Genomic DNA, 20,905 nt, shown 5'->3' with positions numbered 1-20,905 from the left:
TCTGCTCAAGCCCGACCTGCACTCCAACTTCCAGGCCTCCTAGTGCTCTAGGCTCCTCCTCCGAGCTCCCAGCAGGGATACTCACCTGCAGGACCTCGTAGATGGCTTTGCGGTACATGGGCTGCTTGTTGTACGTGGCCTGGTGGAACGCACTGCAAAACGAGCTCAGTGGCATCAGCTTCTCAACACACACCTGAGGGGGACAAGCCAGGCCTTGTTTGCCGAGGCTTACACTTGCAAGCACCCACCCCATGCCTCGCAACTGGCAGGGGCTGGGAGCCTCGAGAGTCAGTCTCAGCCCTGGAGGGGACCAGATACAGTGATAAATAATTACCCGATGCAAAGAGGAGTCCAGACCAAGAGTAGGGAAGTACCTGAGTGCAGGTGGAAAGGAATTCTAGTGAATAGGTTCCTGGAAGGCTAAAACTGGGCCAGCATCCTAGCTCTCTGAGCCACAGGTGCAACCTAATTATCCCTACGGCTTCTTCCACCCACCACAGGCAGAGTAGGGGTGAGCAGAACCCACTTCCATCACCCCAATTCCAGACTGCCCCCAGCCAAAACCACAGGCCCTGGGATCAAGAACCTTCCCCCACCCCAGGCTACTGCCAAACCCCACAACTTACCACTGAGAATTTGCCGTCTCCGAACCACATGACCCAGCGGGTGCCTTCAGCTGCTCGGCTCCGGCCCGTCATCCACCAAGACACAATGCGGCCTGGCCACCAGGAGAAGCCCCGCAGTTTCCCCCACACCAGCTCCCCAATGCCAAAGCCCCGGCCGTCCTGGAGCCCCAAGGAGCAGAAATCATTACACAGTGGTCACGAGGCCCTGCCACCCTGATCCCCCCATGGCAACCCCAGCCCTGGGCATCTGGGGGGCAGGACAGCCAGGAGGGAGCTCCATCTGAATGAGGCAAGACAGAGCAAAATCGGGGAGACGAAGAGGCCCGGGGTCAGGTGGAGAGAGCGAGCGGCCCGTGGGAGATGGAGAGAGGAGAGCAGGACGGGAGGAGCTGGCAGTGGAAGGCCCCCGGAAAGAGCTGGCCACGGCTGGTGAAGAAGCCGCTCACCTCGTACTCTGGCTCGTCATCGCCTGCTTTGGTGGCATTCTTGTCCCCAGCATCGGACCCCACGGGCTCAGGCGTGGTAGCCACAGTGGGGGATGCGGGGTCAGTGGGCTGCTGCACAGCAGGAGGGCTGGCCTCCTCCACCTTCTGAGACTCCCCGGGCCCCTGGTTTTCTTCCACAGCATTCATTCCTGCAATGACCTTGGCTTTCTTCTCAGCCTGGGGAAACAAAAAACAAAAAGTCACCTTGACCTCTCCAGGAATTAGCAAGGCCACCTGACACTCAAGGGGACCATGTTTGTCAAAACCCGGGACAGTGACAGAAGGTCAAGGGCTGGAGAGAGCCAACCAGCTGCCTTGCCGTGAAAAATGGAAAGACTTGAAGTAGAGAGGTGAACTCAAGTCACACAATTCCAGCCTTCTTTTCTGCCTTTTAGGAAACCTTCCTCCCAGATCTAATCTTCCTCAATCTCATCAGCATATCGGTTGCCTACCCTATGATACGGAAATGTTATTTATTTATTTTTTTTTTTGGAGACAGAGTCACTCTTTCACCCAGGCTGGAGTGCAGTGGCGCAATCTCGGCTCACTGCAACCTCCGCCTCCCAGGTTCAAGCGATTCGCCTGTCTCAGCCTCCCGAGTAGCTGGGATTACAGGCATGTACCACCACACCTGGCTAATTTTTGTATTTTTAGTAGAGATGGGGTTTCGCCATATTGACCAGGCTGGTCTCTAACTCCTGACCTCAGGTGATTTGCCCGCCTCAGCCTCCCAAAGTGCTGGGATTACAGGCATGAGCCACTGTGTCTAGCCTACGTTAATGTTTTTTTTTTTAATTTTATTATTATTATACTTTAAGTTTTAGGGTACATGTGCACAACGTGCAGGTTTGTTACATATGTATTCATGTGCCATGTTGGTGTGCTGCACCCATTAACTCGTCATTTAGCATTATACCGTATATCTCCTAATGCTATCCCTCCCCCTACCTATGGAAATGTTAATTCTATCCAAATATTAATCAGGCACTATTGTTTAGACACATATTGGATCCACCCTCTCCTATCTTCTTAATCAAGAGTAGGATCTTCAGCCAGGCATGTGCCTGTAATCCCAGTTACTGAGCAGGGAGGATCACTTGAGCCCAGGAGTTCAAGACCAGCCTGGGCAACATAGCAAGACCCTGTCACCAAAAATTTAAAAAGCAAGGGGGACCCTCTCTTCTTCTCCACAATTCCCCTGGGCAATCAATCCTTCCTATTCCTGGTTTCCAGGCCACAATTCTAGTTTTGTGATGTCTGCTGACGAAGAAATCACTGCTCTGGGTTTAAAGAGCCCATCTCCCCCCAGCACATGCTCAAACACCATAGGAAGCTCCCCAAGAGCCTGTCTGTTCCCATGCTCAGACGCCATGCTGGAGTTCTTATGGATCACACCCAGTGTGTATTGTTACCAGATTCGACCCCTTCTATGGGCACCCTTCAGATCCATAAATACATGTATTCATTCAGTTATTTACTGAGCAGGCACTATAGACCAGGCGTGCTCTCTGCCATCCCACCAACAAATTAATAAGCCAAACCCCAGTTATTCTCCCATTGCACAGCCTCCATCCTTTCACCGTATCACACTCGTCTTTCAGGCTACGATCCACGCGCCCATTCCTTCTCACAACCCGCTCCAGGATCCCTACAAAGGAGAATGAAATCCTTGATACTTAGCTCTGAGAACCATTAGCCTTTTACTGAATCTAGGAAACACGGCCCTCTGACTTCAAGGCTTTGCACCCATTTCCACCATACCAGATTTAGAGGGGAGAAAACCCCATTTTCTACATGCCTTTCAAAAGAGCTCCCCCATGGGCCTAGAGCTGCGAATGCAAACCCATCCTCAAGGGTAAAGAGGATGAGCAAGCAACCTGGAGTATGAAGAAGAGCTCTAATCTGAAGTTGCAGCCTCTACATTCCTGTCGGAGCCTCACAACCAGCAGCTGACTTTGGAGCAGTCCTTTCTAGGAGTTGCTCCAACATAAAAAGGCACCTGAACGGAAGGATTTCTGGAAAGCTTTTCTGACCTGTTTAAAAATCTGGTGTATATATGGACCAATGATTCCCAGGACTCTCCCAAAGCCTGTCAATGGACCCCCCAGATCCAAGGGTCCCAGGTTAAGAACCTTTGTTTGAAGCTCAGTGGTCCAATGTATTGTCTTACAGATTCATTTAATTTCACTGAGTCTTCAAGTCTTTGCCTCCAAGCCACAGACCAATCTGTTTCTTATGGCGATTCCGAAAAACACTGAAGATGTTAAGTCCTAGTTCTTCCTCTGACTCAACAAATTCTAAAACAGGATAATGCATCCTTTGCCCCCAACCCCCAAACAGCTGGGAAAATGAGCTCATGGATGGCGGAATGAGCTCACGGATCGGACTGCGGGGGTGGAAGAATGTGGAGTAATTGCTCATCGCTCCCTAGCCCCACTCTCACCTGGCCAGAACTCTGCCCTCCCCTTCCTACTATCAATTAGCCATCGCCTCCTCCCCTACGAGAAGGTGCACTGAAGTGTGGACCCCGCTATGGGGGAGGGTGCCTCCCTTCCTGGGATCCTCAGCTGCGTCAGCTACCCTCGCAGAGGAGCCCACACCTCGCCGCTGCTCCTCGCCCACCACGCCTTCTCAAGCTTCAGGCATGGGTGGCTGACCTAGGGTGATGTCTTGGATGATCCAAAGACCCCGTTTCCAGGCGTGGCGAGGCCCCTGAGCCAGTACGAGGTGTGCAGGTAGCAGTGGGCGGGAAGGGGAAAGGACCCGCTATCAGTTCCCGGCAGCGGCAGTAGCAGGTGGGCTGGGCTCCTCCTCTGGCTCCCCAGGTCTAGGAGTCGTGCCTGACACCACCCTCAGCACTCCCCCACGGCCCCTTTGTCTCTCAGCCCCTTCACAGCGAGTTCCTGAACATTCTTCTTCCCCCACAACTTCCCCCAGCTTGTCAGATGCCGCGCTGCGAGCTGTTCAGCATCCCCAGCCCACTTGGTGCAGAACACGCACCCGGCCCGGTAAGGGCTGGCGGAGGAGGAAGGGGCCTCCATCAGGACTGGGGCAGTGGGGTGGGGGAAGGAAGAACGGGGTGGGTGAGCAGCAGGAGGCCTGACGAAAGGGGAAGGGGCAGCCGGAGCTGGGTGGGGGAGGGGCCTCACTAGACTAGGCCTGTCTGGGGCGTAGGGAAAGCACCCCTTTCCCTCTGCACTCCTGCCTTCCTCCCCAGGCAAACAATAAGAGAAACAGGGGTGAACTCGAGGCTCTCGCATTTGGGCTGCGGGCTGCTCACCCCCAGGGGGGCGGAGAAACCAGGCGGCATTCAAGAGACACCACACCATTCCCCACTCCCTGCTGGCTCACGGAAGCCCCTGGGCCTGGAGTCCGTCCAGCCTGGGAAAGCCACCGGGAACTCCGGTGACTACTGCCTCCGGTCCAGTCCCATCTCCTCAGGCAGTTGTCCCGCCTCCACCTCCCCCTGCGACTGCAGCGCTTCCCATTCCAAAGGTCAGAGGTCTGAGCGCCACCGCCCCCAAGCCCATGCGGCCTTGGGCTACCCTGGTGTCACAGGCCGGCCCCCTGTCAGGGTCGCACCGTGCTCTCCCGCCCCCCACCACTTCTTTCTGGCGGCCTGCCTGGAGGCTTCCAGGAACTCGCAGGAGAGGAAGCTGTCCCTCTTAAGAGGCCGCAAGCTGGCAGGGCCCTGAGGACCGCGTGGTCCCCCAGCCAGAAACGCAGGTCACCAGGGAAGTGCCAGGCACCCATCTGCCAGCTCAGCTGAAGCTGCCTCCAACCCAACTCCTGGGCCACCAGCTCCGCGTGCCCCAGCCTGCAGTTACCACTGCCCGGGCTCCCGGCCGGCTGCTCTTCCTGTCCCCCGAGGGCGCCAGGTGCCACTGGAGCCCTCGAGGAGTGGGGCCTTGGGGCTCGTGGGCAGGAAGGCGGCGGGCCAGCACTAAGTCAGCATCTCCAGAACTCGGGCCAGGCCGGGACGCCGCGGCTGCTGCGGGCCGGGGAGGCATACTTCACTCTTTTCAAACCCGGAGGGCTGCGGAGATCCTCCCACCGGCCCTGCCGCCTCCCCGCCCCCGGTCTCCCCGGGGCTCCGTCCAGGAACCTACCCATAAGGCCAGGTGCAGCCCCTCTGCAGTCGCGCTCAGGTGTGAGCCGCGGCCCTGAAGCTCTGGAAGTAGCTGCCCGTCTGGGGGGAGGGGAAGGGGGCGATGGGGCTGGGGGCGGAGGGGGCCACTGGGAGGGGAGGGGGGCGGCGGGGGGGAGGGAGGGAACATTTTCTTTGTCTAGGACTCCAGGTCACGTGGGCCCCGCTGGAGGGCCTGGTTGGCTGCGAGCGGCCCGGGGAGGGGGCCGGCGCTCCGACGCTGGCGCTGGGCCAGCCCCTCTTCTCCGGTCCGAGGGGCGCGGGGCCGGGGGGCGAGGCCGTTCCCCGCCCGTTCCCAGGGCCCGCCCAGGCCGGGCTGCAGGGAGCGCCCCGCCTCCGGGAAGACCGCCTGGCCCCTCCCCCAGCTCTGGAAGAGATTAGCGCGGGGCCGGGGGGCCGGGAGGGGAGGGAAGGGGCTGCTCCCGAGCCGCCTGCCCGGAGGGAGCCGGGGGTCCGGGCGAAAGCAAGCCGGAGCTTTCGGACGGCCTGGGAGAGCCGGGAGAAAGTTGTGAAAAGTGAGTTTCTCTGAAGCACAACCGAAAAAAAAAAAAGAAAAAGCTTACAGATAGGAGGCCCAGGAAGCTGTAGGAAAACTCAGCACACAGACGGAGAGTGACAGCAGGCGCGCGCAGACATTGGGAGCGCTCCAGATCGGGGATTGTTTGGGGGGTCTCCCGCCTCCACACTACAGGTGAATAGAGAAGCGGGGGGGGGGGCCTCAAAAAGCGCGGCGTGAGGAGGTCAGGCTTCGAGTCCCAGGGCCCCTGCGTCACTCTGGGCCTTCCCTGGATTTCTCATTTTCCTGTTTGCAAGGTTGGTCGCGGCGAGGGCGCTCCTTCAGAAAGTTCAGCAATTCCTTCATTCCCAGGCTCAAACATCTGCAGATCGAGAAGACCTGACTCCTCTCCTGGGGCCTCCAGGTGCGGCCTCCAGGTGCAGCCTCCGCCATTTCAAGCTTCCTCCTCCTGAACAAAGGCACCTACCCCCAAGGCAGACGCAGTCCCCACCCACAGCCCTCCATTACGTTGGCTGTAGGATCAGATAAAGAAATAGACCCTGTTGGCTCTGCCCTCGAGGGGTTGAAGATTCCACTAGACTTGGAGAAATATGAAAGGATCACTGTAAAACAAACATATGTAAAGGTAACTATGCCACAAATACCAAGTAGAAAAAAATGGGCGGCATGGATGACAAAAGAGGTCAGAGGTCAGTTCCAGGTGAGCCGACTGGGCCTGGAGGCTGGATCGGACTTGGAATGAGGTGAGATGGGTAGGATGAGCAAGAGCTGCCGGGCTGGGGAGGGAGGAGACCCTCGCCCACCTCCACCCTCCCAGTACACGACAGGGCAAGGTAATGGCAAGCCTTCAGGTGCGTCCTTGGGTATATTCTGTAGCAGGGAAGAATAACCGCAGGTTTTCTGACAAGATGAATGAGTATTTTGGAAAAATCAGCCTAGTTGCCGTTGGCAAGATGAATTAGAAGGAAGAACTGAGGAAATGGAGGAAAATGCACCCCACAGCAGAGGGCTATTTGGGCAGCGGCACTTGTTAGAAGATCTGGACTTGGCCGAGCGCGGTGGCTCACGCCTATAATCCCAGCACTTTGGAAGGCTGAGGCAGGCGGATCATGAGGTCAGGAGTTTGAGACCGGCCTGACTAACATGGTGAAACCTTGTCTCTACTAAAAATACAAAAATTAGCCAGGCGTGGTGGCGTGCGCCTGTAATCCCAGCTACTTGGGAGGCTGAGGCAAGAGAATCGCTTCAACTTAGGAGGCGGATGTTGCAGTGAGCCGAGATCATGCCACTGCACTCCAGCCTGGGCAACAGAGCGAGACTCCATCTCAAAAAAAAAAAAAAAAAAAGATCTGGACTTCAGTTCTGTTTCCACCACCATGACCTTAAACAAGTCACTTAACCCCCAAGAAATCTGTTGTCTCATCTGCAAAACAAGAGTGATGACATCAGCCCTCTTGGGCCATGGAACGCCACCATCTCCTAATGACAATGAGACAATTCTCTAGGTGCCTGGCTCCCAGCCACAGTCACCTGGGACATACAGGTGCTGGTATAATGAAGTCACGAGATGTGCAGTGAGGGAGCCCCCCCTCCCCCTGAGGGCCATCAGAGCAAGCAAACCCTGAAGAGCAAGGACCCCAAACCAGAGAGCCTTCTACCTAGAAGACTTGGGTACAGACTCCCCCCAACCCTGAGACCCAGAATCCATACAGCTAGGAAAAGAAGCTATTCGAAAAACAAGCAAACAAACAAAAACACAGGCCCTCTTCTGTTCCAACCCATCTTTCAACCCAACTAAGGTATTTGCCTGGTACACATTTCCAGGGGCTCCCCAAGCAGAAGTGAGAAGCCCAGAATTTGTCCCTCTTGCCTGCTCGCAACCTTTAGGGAATGCAGCATGACTTGCTTCGCTGCTTCTCTCACTGATACCTCTTCTGCATCCATGCCGGTCAACGGGCCTGAGAACTTACTTCAGGCCTCCTCTCAAAAGAAGTTTCTGGTTCTGGCTTGGTGGCCTTTTGCAGACACTGTCTCATGTATGATACCCGCTCTTCCATTATAATGCGGCTAAACACCTTAGACTCCACATTCTGTGGTCTTGGGACATAAGACTGCAATGATGCCGTGCGTGCAGCAAGGACTCAAAGTGCCAGAACTGGCCAGAACTGTTCACTTTCTCTTGGCCACATATTAGGTAGCTGTTCCCTCCGGCCGTCAAACTTCCTTATTCTCATCCTTTAACATTAAAGTCAAATCCTACCTCTTCCACACAACTTCCCAACAAGCAAAAGGAAGCCTAGGCTCAAAGGTGTCCCCTTAACAACCCAGAGCATCTTTCTTCCCTCTCCTGTAACTATGCAGACAGGAAACACTGCCTTTTCTAGACTGAGTCGCTTAAACAGAGATGTGTCTTCTTTGTGGTCAATGCACAGTCAGACCCCAAAGCAGAAGAGACCCCAAGATCTAGAGCAGGGGTGATTTTAGTAAAAGGAAAAATCCCCTTACTAAAATGGGGCAATCTTCAAGGATCCTCAGGTCACACATGCTCTTGAGCTTCCAAAGTAAACCTCCCTGGTAGTTTACCAGATAGGTCTTTTGTTTGAGTTAAAGATAGCCAAACTCAAATAGCAGCACCATGTAAAATAAGCCATGTTCTTGGATTTGTTATAAAAGTATGTTGGAAGGAGGAACTCCTGGATGAAAAGAAAATATGCTGGATGTCAAGAGCCTAAAAGAGGTGCTGGAAAGGAAGTATCCAGTGTGTTCCAACGGAGAGAGTGACCTGAGAATGAGAGCACAGTTCCTGTTTGGTGGGCAGACAACAGTGATCCCATAGGCCTCCTAAGCCCGACAAAAATACCTCTGAAGGACACCTCTCTGCCCTGATCTTGTATTCATCAAGCAAACTTCCAATTTTAATCACATTTTCCAATGACTCTGATACCAGTAAGTTGCCAGAAAACAGCAGGACAAGCATTATGATTTGTGTGGCAAGGACATGTCCTGTTATCAATTGGTAAATCTGACATTCTGGGGTGCATCATTCTCCTGGGTCTTTGAAGAGTCATGATCATAAGTATGTTAATGTGACTTTCCAGCCTCAAAGAATTGAGACGAGACACTAGCCCATCATGATACCTCTCCAAAGAGCAGCAACGCCCGGAGCTCATGCCTGACGTTTTACTCAAAGTTCAGTGCTCTGTGGCATGCTCTGTCATAAAATCCAGTTCCGGCAGGATGAGGGTAGATGATGTTGCTGTCATCCCACAGGACATTTACCATGTGAGTCTCTCTACTCTGAATCAGAGAAGCCATGGTCCCTATAAAGCCATCTGCAAAGCAACACATATGAAGTCACTGCACACGTATTTCCACCCCACACGTATTCCCACCAACCCCAAGACCAGGGAGACCTGATCCAGACAAAAAGAGAGGTCAGGATGGATGTCTGTTCTGAACCCGTCCTCCTCCCACCTACAGCTCAAAAGCCTCAGTGCCAATCAGTCAACACTCTGCGTGACATTCTAGGCCCCCACGAATCTGGAGGCCTCCGTGTGATATCATGAAGCCCACGCTTTGCCCGCCCACTTGCTATTCCTCATGCTGTTCCTTCTTCCTCGAAGGTTCCTCCCCTTCAACTTTCACCACCTAAACCCTGCATATCCTTCTACACCAGTCCGCCAGTGACCTCCACCATGAAAGTTCCTCTAGCCCTGCACTGTCCAGGATGGCAGTTACTGGCTGCATGTGTCTATTTGAATTAAAAACAAATTAAAATTTAGTTCCTCAGTCACACTGGCTACATTCCAAGTGTCCAAGAGCCACATGTGGCTGGGGGCTACTGAATTCGATGGCACTGATTTTAAAACATTGCCATCATCCCAGAAAGTTCTTTTGACAGTGCTGCCCTGGCCCCTCACCCTTATCCTCCCCTTCTGTCCCTTATCTTCCCCTTCTGTCCCTTATCTTCTACCCCATCCCCGCCACACTCCCCTTGTACTTTGTAAGCCTCTGTTAGGACCTGCCGTCTTTGCCTTGTGCGAAGGTGATTGTGTACTCATCTTTCTCCTTTACAAGATTAAATATTCCTAGAGGGCAGGGACTGGACCTCATTCACCTTCGTATGGAAGCAGTGTGGGCTACAGCATCTTGCCCATAGTAGAGGATTAAAAATGAACTGAATGCAATGTTGTCTCAGGAACCTTATCCCAAATCCACTGCCCAAGTTCCAAGTTGGGGAATGGATCCATTTCATAGCAGGAATTCTAATCGTTGCTACGAGGTCCCAGTCTACCAAAAGAGGCTGGGAATCTTTGTTTTCCTATTCCCTTGCAATCCATATGGAGGTTGCAAGCAAATGACCAGGACTGGGCTGCTGGCAGTGAAGCTAAAAATAGCCATGAAGCCAACAGCGTGGAGTTAGCAGGACTTGTTGCTAAGGAGACCAGTCGCAGAGAGAGCAACTGAGCAGGGGGAAGGTGTCAGATGTGCACCCGGAGAGGAGAGGGGTCCAAAGGCTCGCACCTAGCGGTGTTCTGCCTTCTGGCAGCTCCTGGCTGATGCTCTAAGTGGGGCAGACATTCCCCCTGTCCCTCAGTAACCCATCTCCATGGAAACCACCAGGACTGGGGTGAAGTACCAGCCCCTGGAAGGGAGGCCTCTGCTTGGAGCTTGTTGTTATGGCAACATCCCCCCTTCCTGTCATTCTCTCTCTCCTGGCTTCTCTGGAGGGAGAGAAGTGGGGGTCTGGTCTTGGCTTAGCCGGCATGACCAGGAAACACCCGCTTCCTGACAAGACTAGCCTGTAAGGGGCTCTCCAGAAGCTCCTGGAAGCCCGGAGAGGCCAGTCAATCCTTAGCACAGGCAGAGCTTCCTTTCGTTTCACGAGGGCCTTGCTAATCACCTCGCCAGGAGAACCCCAGATTCACTTTGGTTTAATTGCATCTGGATCACCCAAGGAGGGCTTTAAAAATACAGATTCTTGGGGTCTACCTACGTAGATCAGCGGGCTTAAGGTGGGGCCCAGGAATCTATTAAAACCTCCCTGGGTAATTCTAATACTAGCCAGGTGTGGAAACACGGAGACCCTGGCTGTGTCTGTTACAAATGAGAACACTGAGGCCTAGAGAGGCCCGAGCCCACCTGAAAGGTCAGAGCAATTCACTGGAGAGAAGTGGTCTGGAGAGAGGAGGGGAAGCAGAAGGAGATGGAGGTCAGCTCCCTCGGGGCATGCGTCCCAGGTGAGCCCTCCTCTGGGCCTTTCCCACCTGCTCCCTGATCAAGCACAACCTGTTGCTGTCTGATGCTGGACTGTGATTTCAAACCAAAGCCTCTGACAAGCTGCCCCCTGTGGTAGAATGCGGACGGTAGGGGGCTAGGAATCTGGTTCTCAGAGTAGCCCAGGCAGATGATTTGGGCTGAAAGAGAAATCCATCCTCCTGAAGAAAAGCAAAAGGGTCACCATGGCAACTGCAGTGTGCTGCCTGGTTGGGCTCTATGCCATCACCCCAAACCTGGGCCCTGCCCCAGAACCTCCTCCCTGAGTCTGGGGAGAGGAGCGGCATTTGGGCAAATGCTGTCGGGCAGGGGCACCCCCCTAACCCCTGCACTGAGCAGTCTGGTTTTAGAACCTGTAAGCGAATTGTGCTTTATCCTGGGAGCCTGCCTGAAGCTCACCTAAACACCGGATCAGGTCGGTCAGTCCTTAGCACCTGCAGTAGGTAGGCTGGGGGGAAGGGAAGCAAAGAGGTGCAAGAGCTAGTAGACACGATGGGGCTCTAGGCTTCTGTTACTCACAGCCTAATTGTGTACCCAAGACCCACCACACATGAAACCACAGCCCTCATTCAAGACAGCATGCAATTAGATGGTAAATTATGTGGTAGGGATGCTTTCTACATGTGCCGAAGGAACTCAGAGGCAGCTGGGATCAGTCAAGGCAGGAAGGCTCAAGGGAAGATGAAAGAGCGGAAACTAGGAATGGGCACAACCTCCCAGGTTTTTCAGACAGGAATGGCCAGATCTAGGGGGCATCTGTAACTGCATGAGCTTCCCGGCAGATGAATGGCAGGAATGAAAAGCACAAGCACAGCCTTAGCGTATCTGTTAGGGAGGGGGAGTGGTAAGGGGCTTTTTGCACTGACACTCTAGATGAATTCTTCTAAATCAAGGAGGAAGATGCAGGATGGGGGAGCCCAACTGCTGGAAAGGAAAGCCCAACTTCCCTCTTGCTGATACCCTCACCTCCCCTTCTCTCCCCACCTCTATCCCAGAGCCCCTGGCTCCCTCGTTCTCTCCCAGCCAACCCTACACTTCCCTAATGGTGTATGCTGGGAAGTCCCAGCCCAATAGATGCGCCATCAGGCTCTGGAGCTTTGGTGGCTGCCTTCCCTTTCCCTATAGTCTGCCCCATAAGGGGAAGGCTTCTCCACAAACCCAGCTCTTCCTTCCTGCTCACTTCCACCCGCTATCCTGGAACTGCTGGGTCTGCCCAGCTCTACCAGTGACTGAGTCTGGGGCCAGGGAGCAGAGATGCCAGGGCAGGGGTGGGAGAGTAGCAGTACCCCACTGATACCGGATCTCAGGTGCCCCTTACCAGGAAATTCAACTGGGAGGGGATGCCAGGTCTTTCACTGAGCAGGGCGCTGAGCAGGGTGTTTTACAGCTGATGACAAGACCTTAAATAACCCCTAGCTTCTTTGGGCCTTGGTTTCCTAACTAGCCTAATAGAATCACACGTATCTGCTAAATATTACAGATAAAATCAAAGGAAGCCAGGAGGGACTCACATTTGAGAGGTGAGGGACTTCATGACAAGTTTGCTTTAGGGACGTGTCGATGCTGTCACTTTGCTTTAGAAACTGGACCCTGGGGAGAAGTGTTAAGTTTATACTAAGGGGGGTGTGGGCCAAAAGGAACCTGGTAAACCTTAACAGCCAGGCCTGTTTTCCCCACCCTTCCCCCACCCCTTCTCCAGGCTCCAGGGGTCAAAGGGAGGGGCCTAAAGGAGCCGCATTCAGATTCAGGCATGCAGACCCTCTCAAGTTTCAGGGTCCAAAGAGAAGACTCCAGAGGAGCCCAGCAGACAGGCACTGCGGTAACTATTGCTGAAAACAGCAGGACCCCTGCCATCTCCATCCGAAAGGAAACATTTAAATTCCTGTACCAAGTCCTTTCCGGTCTTTCCCCCCCAACCCTGTTTGGAAACTGTTCCCTAGGTCTGCCCGCCTTACAGTCCCTACTTCTTCCTTTGCTTGTTACCACAATCAGACTGGCAACCCAAGCCCTATCAATTACCCGGAGAGCTTGGGAAACCACCCTTGCTGGGTACATCACTAAATTCCCAACGTGATTAACCTGGCCCAGGTTTAAACAAAATGTGTAGAGAGACCCCCGCCGCCAATGCAGGCGATACAATAAATGCATCTACCAATACATCTGTGTGGGAATCTCATCTGTGCCAGATTTGGTTTACCTCTAATCATCTGAAGCTTGGTGGTTTTCAAGCTGTAGTAAGCCCCAGAATCATCTGGGGGCTGGCTAGAAAATCAAACCTACAAGTACTGTCCCAGAGCTTCTGCTCCAGGAGTGTGCCTTTTTAATGCACTGCCCAGGTGGTTCTGGTGAGGTAACACACAATCCCACCCTTTGAGAAACATTGAAGTCTAAGAGCATCTTTGGTATATATAAGCAAGCTCACTCAATTTTTGTTTTTTTTGCCCCACAAAGCTGCCTTTCCAACAGCATCTAGCGTCAAATATACAGGAGGCTGAGCTGTTATTCCTGTTTTTGTTCAATCCATCTGAGTTGCAAGTGAAAATAATATTTATACTGCCCACCATTCATGGACTAAAGGGGAACGGGGAAGAGCTGTCACATCTGTAGAGTTGCTACTGAAGAATGGCAAGTCAGAAAAATGGTAACATTCACACGCACACTTGCACACACACACACTCACCATGCAGTTGGCCTGGGAGCACACATACACACTCACCATGCAGTTGGCCTGGGAGGGAGTGCGGACTGAGAGGTGAAGGATGCGGGGTGGTTGCAGGGAGTTGATGGAAGTCAGAAAGGGCTCCACAGAGGGCATGGTGACACGTGCCTGTAATTCCAGCTACTTGGGAAGCTGAGGTGGGAGGATCACTTGAGCCCAAGAGTCCGAGGCTGCAGTGAGCTACGATCAGAGCATGCCACTGCACTCCAGCCTGGGCGACAGAGCAAGACTCTGTCTCAAAAATTAACGTAGGCCCGGCATGATGGCTCACGCCTGTAATTCCAGCACTTTGGGAGGCCGAGGTGGGCAGATCACTTGAGGTCAGGAGTTCGAGACCAGCCTGGCCAACATGGTGAAAACCCGTCTCTACTAAAAATACAAAAATTAGCCAGAGGTGGCCAGGTGTGGTGGCTCATGCCTGTAATCCCAGCACTTTGGAAGGCTGAGGTGGGTGGATCACCTGAGCTCAGGAGTTTGAGACTAGCCTGGCCAACATGGTGAAACCCCGTCTCTACTAAAATTACAAAAATTAGCCAGGCATGGTGGCGTGTGCCTATAGTCCCAGCTACTCAGGAGGCTGAGGCAGGAGAATCACTTGAACCCGGGAGGCAGAGGTTGCAGTGAGCCAAGACCACGCCACTGCACTCCAGCCTGGGCGACAGAGTGAGACTCTGTCTCAAAAAAAAAAAAAAAAAAAAAAAAAAAAGCCAGAGGTGGGGGCGGACACCTATAATCCCAGCTACTTGGGAGGCTGCGGTGGGAGGATTGCTTGAACCCAGGAGGCGGAGGTTGAAGTGAGCCGAGATCACACCTCTGCACTCCAGCCTTGGTGACAGAGTGAGACTCCATCTCAAAAAAAAAAAAAAAAAAAAAAAAACCATAAATAAATAAAATAAATAGAAATGTATATATTGTAAAAGTAAAGGGCTGCATAGATAGGTGAAAGGGGGGTTCAGTAGTCCTCTAACTGGTTCAGGAAATCCTCCTGGACGTTGACCCCCGGCCACCTGCTCCCAGAAGTCCCATGTCCTTGTCCCTGCCCCTCCCTATCCTGGTCCTCTCCTAGCAGGTCTGCTTTCTGTGCTTTCTCTCCCTGCCCTCCTGCCTGTGCGTCCCCTCCATGAGGACCACCCTGGAATCTGACTAAACCTGTCCCCTGGGGTCGGGCGCAGTGGCTCACACCTGTAATCCCAGCACTTTGGGAGGCCAAGGTGGGCAGATCATGAGATCAAGAGATCAAGACCATCCTAGCCAACATGGTGAAACCCCACCCCGTCTCTACTAAAAATACAAAAATTAGCTGGGCGTGGCAGCACATGCCTGTAACCCCACCTACTCGGGAGGCTGAGGCAGGAGAATCACTTGAACCAGGGAGTCAGGGGTTGCAGTAAGCTGAGATTGTGCCACTGCACTCCAGCCTGGCGAGAGAGCAAGACTCCGTCTCAAAAAAAAAAAAAAAAAAAAAAACCTGTCCCCATTGACACCAATCTGCTGGCTTCTCAAAAGCAGCTTATCCAAACCCTAGCTCAAAAATCCACCCCCTCCTAAGAGAAAATATCTTAATGACCTTGGGGTAGACAGAGAATTCTTAGAGATAACACACACAAACACTAACCAATAAAGGAAAAAAATGGGTAAGTTGGACTTTATTAAAAACTTCTGCTCATCAGAATACATAAGAAAATGAAAAGTTCACTGTATCATCCTGCCTCAAACCTGCTCTTCCTCCAAGATTCTCTACCTCAGATAATGAACCCTATCCCCAGCCCAGCTCCCAATACCAGGCAAATTTTTCCCTCCCCTCCAACCAGGACCAGTTCTAGCAATTCCTTCAAGTTTGCCTCTCATTACCTCAACCCTCAGTCAAGGCCAAATGTAATGTTATCCTACCTGGTCCTGCTTCTAAACTTCCTCTCTCTGGGGAATACTTATTGTCCTGCCAGGTTATCTTCCTAAACTATGTGTCCAATTCTCTTCCACCCCTGCTCTCCACTGGACAACGAAGCCTAAATTTCTCACTATGGCAGGAAGACCACTGAGGATGTGACCATCTTGCTTTCTAGTTCTGTCTCTTCTTGCCCATCCTCCCTAACCCCTGCACCCTAGTTACCAGATCTCTTACTATTCCCTAAACAACCCAGAAGTCATGCTTCCTTCTCTTTGCCCTCAGTAGTTCCTTTTCCTGAAATGCCTTCCTCCTCTTTAACACTTTTTTATTTGTTTGTTTATAATTTATTGAGATAGTATCTCACTCTGTCACCCAGGCTGGAGTCCAGTGGCATGATCATGGCTCACTGCAGCCTCGACTTCAGCCTCCTGAGTAGCTGGGACCATTGGTGCACAACACCATGCCCAGCTAATTAAATATTTTTTTTGTAGAGAGTGGGTCTGGCCATGTTGCCCAGGCTGCTCTTGAACTCCTGGGCTCAAGCAATCCTCCCCCTTTGGTCTCCCAAAGTGCTGGGATTACACTGCACCCAGGCTCTTTTGCACTTACTGAAATTCTCAAAGGATGCCTGCCTCCTCCAGGAAGCTTTCCTGGAGTCCTCCAGAAGCTGCTCTCATGCTCCTTTATGCTTCATGTTGGGCTCTTTACACAGGAGCACAGAGCAAGCCCCACGCTCTGACTGCCACTGAGGCTTGTTGGGAACATTCCTGCCTCCTCCACTTGACAATGTGTGCCTCTGGGACAGGGACTATATCCAATTGGTCTCCCCCTACCCCGCCACTAGCATAGTATCATGTTTATTTACCAAGTACTGAATTACTAAGCAATCAGTAGTAAGTACTGAGGTCCATTAACTCCTTTAACGAGTGTACTGGCCTCTTAATAAAGCGGCAGAGGGCTCTGGCAGACCACCCCATACGTGAACATCCCACGGCCTCCCTGACAAGCAGTCTGGTTTTTAAAGCAGAGAGAACATTGGCTATTATATTTTCTGCTTTGTCAGCCCCATAGACAGTGCTATGGGAAAGTTAAAGTTGGCCTATATATGGGAAAAACCTTGAGGCACTCTAGACTCCAAACTCCTAGAGGATTTCTTTGACCACCTCCCTTAGGACCCCACTCCATGCCCTTCCCCCACTGTCCCTGCCAAGCAGTCCTGTTCAGGTCAATGGCGGTACACTGCCTCTCCCTAGGCACCGCCTTCCCTGAGGTCCTTAGGCAGGGCTAGGGAGTTGCTTGCATAGTCCTTCCCTTAGTATTTCTAAAACAACCCTGCCCTGGCTACAGCACAATTCATTCATTTACCTACCAACCTCTCACAGGGGAGGGTAGAATTCTGACTTGCCTTTAAATTTGCTTCCTTAGTGTCTAGAAAATGTTGGAACATAGTAGACACCCAGACACACAAGGTGGTATCTTAAAGACTGAGCACACAGTATCTGCTCAGTAAAGGCTGGACAACCCTTTGGTTTTTTTTTTTTTTTTTTTTTTTTTTGAGACAAGGTCTCGCTCTGTCGCCCAGGCTGGAGTGCAGTGGCGCAATCTTGACTCACTGCAACCTCCACCACCCTGGCTCAAACGATTCTTGTGCCTCAGCCTTCCAAGTAGCTGGGATTACAGGCATGTGCCACCACGCCCAGCTAATTTTTGTATTTTCAGTAGAGACGGCGTTTCACCATGTTAGCCAGACTGGTCTCGAATTCCTGGCCTCAAGAGATCCACCCGCCTTGGCCTCCCACAGTGTTGGGATTACAGGCGTGAGCCACTGTGCTGGGCCAAAGGTTTTTTTTTTAAAAAGAGTTTGTTTTTGTTTTTTTTTTTTTTGTGAGACAGAGTCTGGCTCTGTCGCCCAGGCTGGAGCGCAGTGGTGCGATCTCGGCTCACTGCAAGCTCCACCTCCCGGGTTCATGCCATTCTCCTGCCTCAGCCTCCCGAGTAGCTGGGACAACAGGTGCCTGCCACCACGCCCGGCTAATTTTTTGTATTTTTAGTAGAGATGGGGTTTCACCATGTTAGCCAGGATGGTCTCGATCTGCTGACCTCATGATACGCCTGCCTTCGCCTCCCAAAGTGCTGGGATTACAGGCGTGAGCCACTGCCCCCGGCCAAAAAGAGTTTTTATAAGGATGCTTCATGTATGTGCCTTTAGAAGAGACGTATATGCGAGGTCTGAGAATTCACTCAAATATTTAATTTAGAATTTATGTACAAGGTAATCTAGGTAATAAAGAGAGTGCAGATCATGATTCCAGTCTCACCCCCCAACCTGCCGTGATGGAATTTTAGAATCTCTGGGGTCATCTCATCTATTTCTGTCGCATTATAAACCAGGAAACTAAAATGCCGAAAGCAGAAAGACCTCCTCACATCCATAGCTAAGGAGGGGCAGAAGCTGAGACGAGAAACCAGGCCTCCCAAATCTCATTCCAACATTTTCTTAATCCAGTTTCACAACATCATCCATATGGTCATGAAAAAACAGCAATTCAAGGGCAAGGGTTCAGGACCACATGAGTAGAGCAGGGAGGGGTGGTCAGGGAGGCTGAAAGGGACCTGAGCCTCCTGGCAAAGAGGCATGGGGAGCAGCCCCAACAACTGCAGGCCGGGGGCGGGAAGAGCATGCGGCAGGCTGGAAAGCCGGGCCAGCTCTCTCCCTCTCTTCTAAATGCATTCTTCAATTTCATGACAATTTCCAAGCCAGGAAACCAGGAAAACTGGGAGTGTAGGTGAGTCATTTGGGTACACAACAGAAGCAACACAAGATTTGGAGTCTAGTTTTGCCCATTGGGCCACTCCATCAGGATACCCATGTGGCCGCAACCTACTTACCTAGATAAATCTTAATTTTCTAATAGCAAAATACAAGTTAAAAAAATACTTCTGGCCGGGCGCGGTGGCTCATGCCTGTAATCCCAGCACTTTGGAGGCTGAGGCAGGTGGATCACCGGAGGTCAGGAGTTCAAGACCAGCCTGGCCAACATGGTGAAACCCCATCTCTCCTAAAAATACAAAAAATTAGCCGGGTGTGGTGGCAGGTGCCTGTAATCCTAGCTACTTGGGAGGCTGGGGCAGGAGAATTGCTTGAACCCAAGAGGCAGAGGTTGCAGTGAGCTGAGATCATGCCACTGCACTTCAGACTGGGTGACAGAGTAAGACTCCATCTCAAAAAAAAAAAAAAAAAGACAAAAAAAAAGACATTAAATGCAGATAATATGTTTTAGGATTGTGGTGAAAGCTAATGCTCCTGGCATAGTGCCTGATGTAAAGTAGGTGCTCAGTGAAGTTCAACACCCTTTCCCTGGTTCAGGCTTTGCTGTGGCCAGGAGTTGGCCCTGGGCCAGCAACTAGTCACCTACCCCACCCTGCCTCTTTTTTTCTCACCACTAAAAAGTAGGGGTTGTTCTAAGAGCTGTTCTCTCTGTGCCCCAGAAGTGAAGACTCTGGTGCGCAACCAACCCATCTACTTGAAGGACAATGGGGAGTCCCTCTGTGGCAACTTTAGTAGCCTATGGTAAAGGCCAGCCCTCGAAGTCACTACTGGTTACAGGCTGTCATGGGAGCCTCTAGAACTTGTTCAGCCTTGGGTAAAGTATACTTGCTGTGCCTACTCCAAACATCATCATCTCCTTCAAGGGTGATGTTATTTTTGAGGCCACGCTGCAAAAGGTCAGGTACGGCAAATAAGTGAGGAATGTCTTCCAGTCCAAATGCTCTAAAACTGCTTCCCATACAGTTGGCTAATAATTTGTTTTGAGCCTTTACTGGTCTACTTTGCACTACCATTTCTCCTGAACTAGACTAAAGCCCAGGAGATCACACCTTATTCATCTCCTCCTTCCCATAGCCCCTAGCACAAGGCCCCTTTACTTAGTAGGTGCTGAGTGACTGCTTATTAAATGGAATATGACACAGCATGGGGGACCTTCTGGACATTCATGGCCTGCGCTCCTCAGGGCAGACAGGAAGCACAGTCTGTTGAGACTGCAGGGTTGTAAAGTCAGAGGAGGCAACATTTGCTAAGCTCATAGAAGCAGCAGCACAAATGGCCAATAAACATAGGAAAAGATGTTCAACCTTATTATCTGGGAAATGCCAATTAAAAGCATAACAAGATACTATTTTCCCACCCATTTGACTAGCAAAATATTGATGTTGGCAAAGGTCTTCTCATACCCTGTTCACAGAAGCATAAATTGGAGTGCCCTTTTTAGAGGGCAGTTTGGCAGATGTCATAAAATGTAAAATGCACATTCCCTTCAGCTAGGCCTTTTTCTTTCTAGGTATCTGTCTTAGAGAAACAGATGCACAAAGAGGTATGACTAAGGATGTTCACCGCTGCAATGCTAAACAGTAAAATATCATAAACAACATAAATGGCCACCAATAACAGAATGGCTAAATAAAACCATGGGAATCCACATGGTGGAATATAATAGTAATTACGTGGCTAGATTGCACAGACTTATTGGAAGTCAAAAACCAAGCTGTAAAATGAAACTACAGTGTGGTTCCATTTGTGTAAAAAGAAAAGGAAAAAAAGAACCCCTGAAGCAAAATTATATATTTACACGCATACACACGGATAGGAAAAAATCATGACGTTACACCAAACTGATAGCATCAAGTATTTCTGGTGAAGGAATTAAATTTTCAGGCCAGGTGTGGTGGCTCATGCCTGTAATCCCAGTACTTTGGGAGGCGGAGGCAAAAGGACTGCTTGAGCCCAGGAGTTCAAGGCCAGCCTGGTCAACATAAGGAGACCCCCATCTCTACAAAAAAATTAAAAATTAGCCAAGTGTGGTGGCACATGCCTGTGGTCCCAGCTACTCAGGAGGCTTAGGTGGGAGGATCACCTGAGCCAAGAAGTTGAGGCTGCAGTGAGCCATGATCATGCCATTGTACTCCAGCCTGGCCAATGAAGCAGGACCCTGTCTCAAAATAAAATTTTGGGGTGGCAAGTTTGGGCGGACTTTTTCACAAGAATGTATTTGTGTAATACTTATGTAATTTAAAATACTTTCTAAAAAATTATAAAGTTCCTATTATATGCTAGCTCTGTGCTAGGAGCTTTAAATGTTGTGTGTTATCCACACAACTCTGAGATAAGAATTGTTCATTCATTCAGCACACTTTCACCCTGCACCTCCCACATGCCAGCCCTGGGGGCAGGGGGTGCCCAGAATGCC

At 51.6% G+C, this 20,905-nt stretch overlaps 1 protein-coding gene across 14 annotated transcripts in view; it reads right to left on the bottom strand.

Moving 5' to 3' along the window:
- Positions 1 to 20,905, bottom strand: part of DNMT3A (DNA methyltransferase 3 alpha) — a 109,671-nt gene that overhangs the window by 14,005 nt on the left and 74,761 nt on the right. For 8 of the 14 annotated variants that reach the window (XR_010149602.1, XR_010149600.1, XR_010149601.1 and 5 more), the window contains 3 exons: positions 1,073 to 1,288; positions 627 to 785; positions 86 to 193 (listed from right to left, as the gene is read on the bottom strand). Coding sequence is in view for 10 of the 14 variants with exons in the window: in XM_016948162.4 (XP_016803651.1) it covers positions 86 to 193; positions 627 to 785; positions 1,073 to 1,288 (483 nt within the window). In the remaining 4 variants the exon portion in view is untranslated. Of the gene's footprint in view, positions 1 to 85; positions 194 to 626; positions 786 to 1,072; positions 1,289 to 2,652; positions 2,760 to 3,243; positions 5,506 to 12,563; positions 12,638 to 20,905 lie in introns of those variants that run through there. The other 6 variants (XM_001148731.8, XM_009442151.5, XM_063790053.1 and 3 more) reach the window with 6 other exon arrangements.

Source organism: Pan troglodytes, chromosome 12 (genome assembly GCF_028858775.2).
Source record: "Pan troglodytes isolate AG18354 chromosome 12, NHGRI_mPanTro3-v2.0_pri, whole genome shotgun sequence".
In the NCBI taxonomy this organism is placed as follows: domain Eukaryota; kingdom Metazoa; phylum Chordata; class Mammalia; order Primates; family Hominidae; genus Pan; species Pan troglodytes.
The sequence above is the reverse complement of the archived record's forward strand: the minus strand, read 5'-3'. Positions and strand labels throughout refer to the sequence as shown.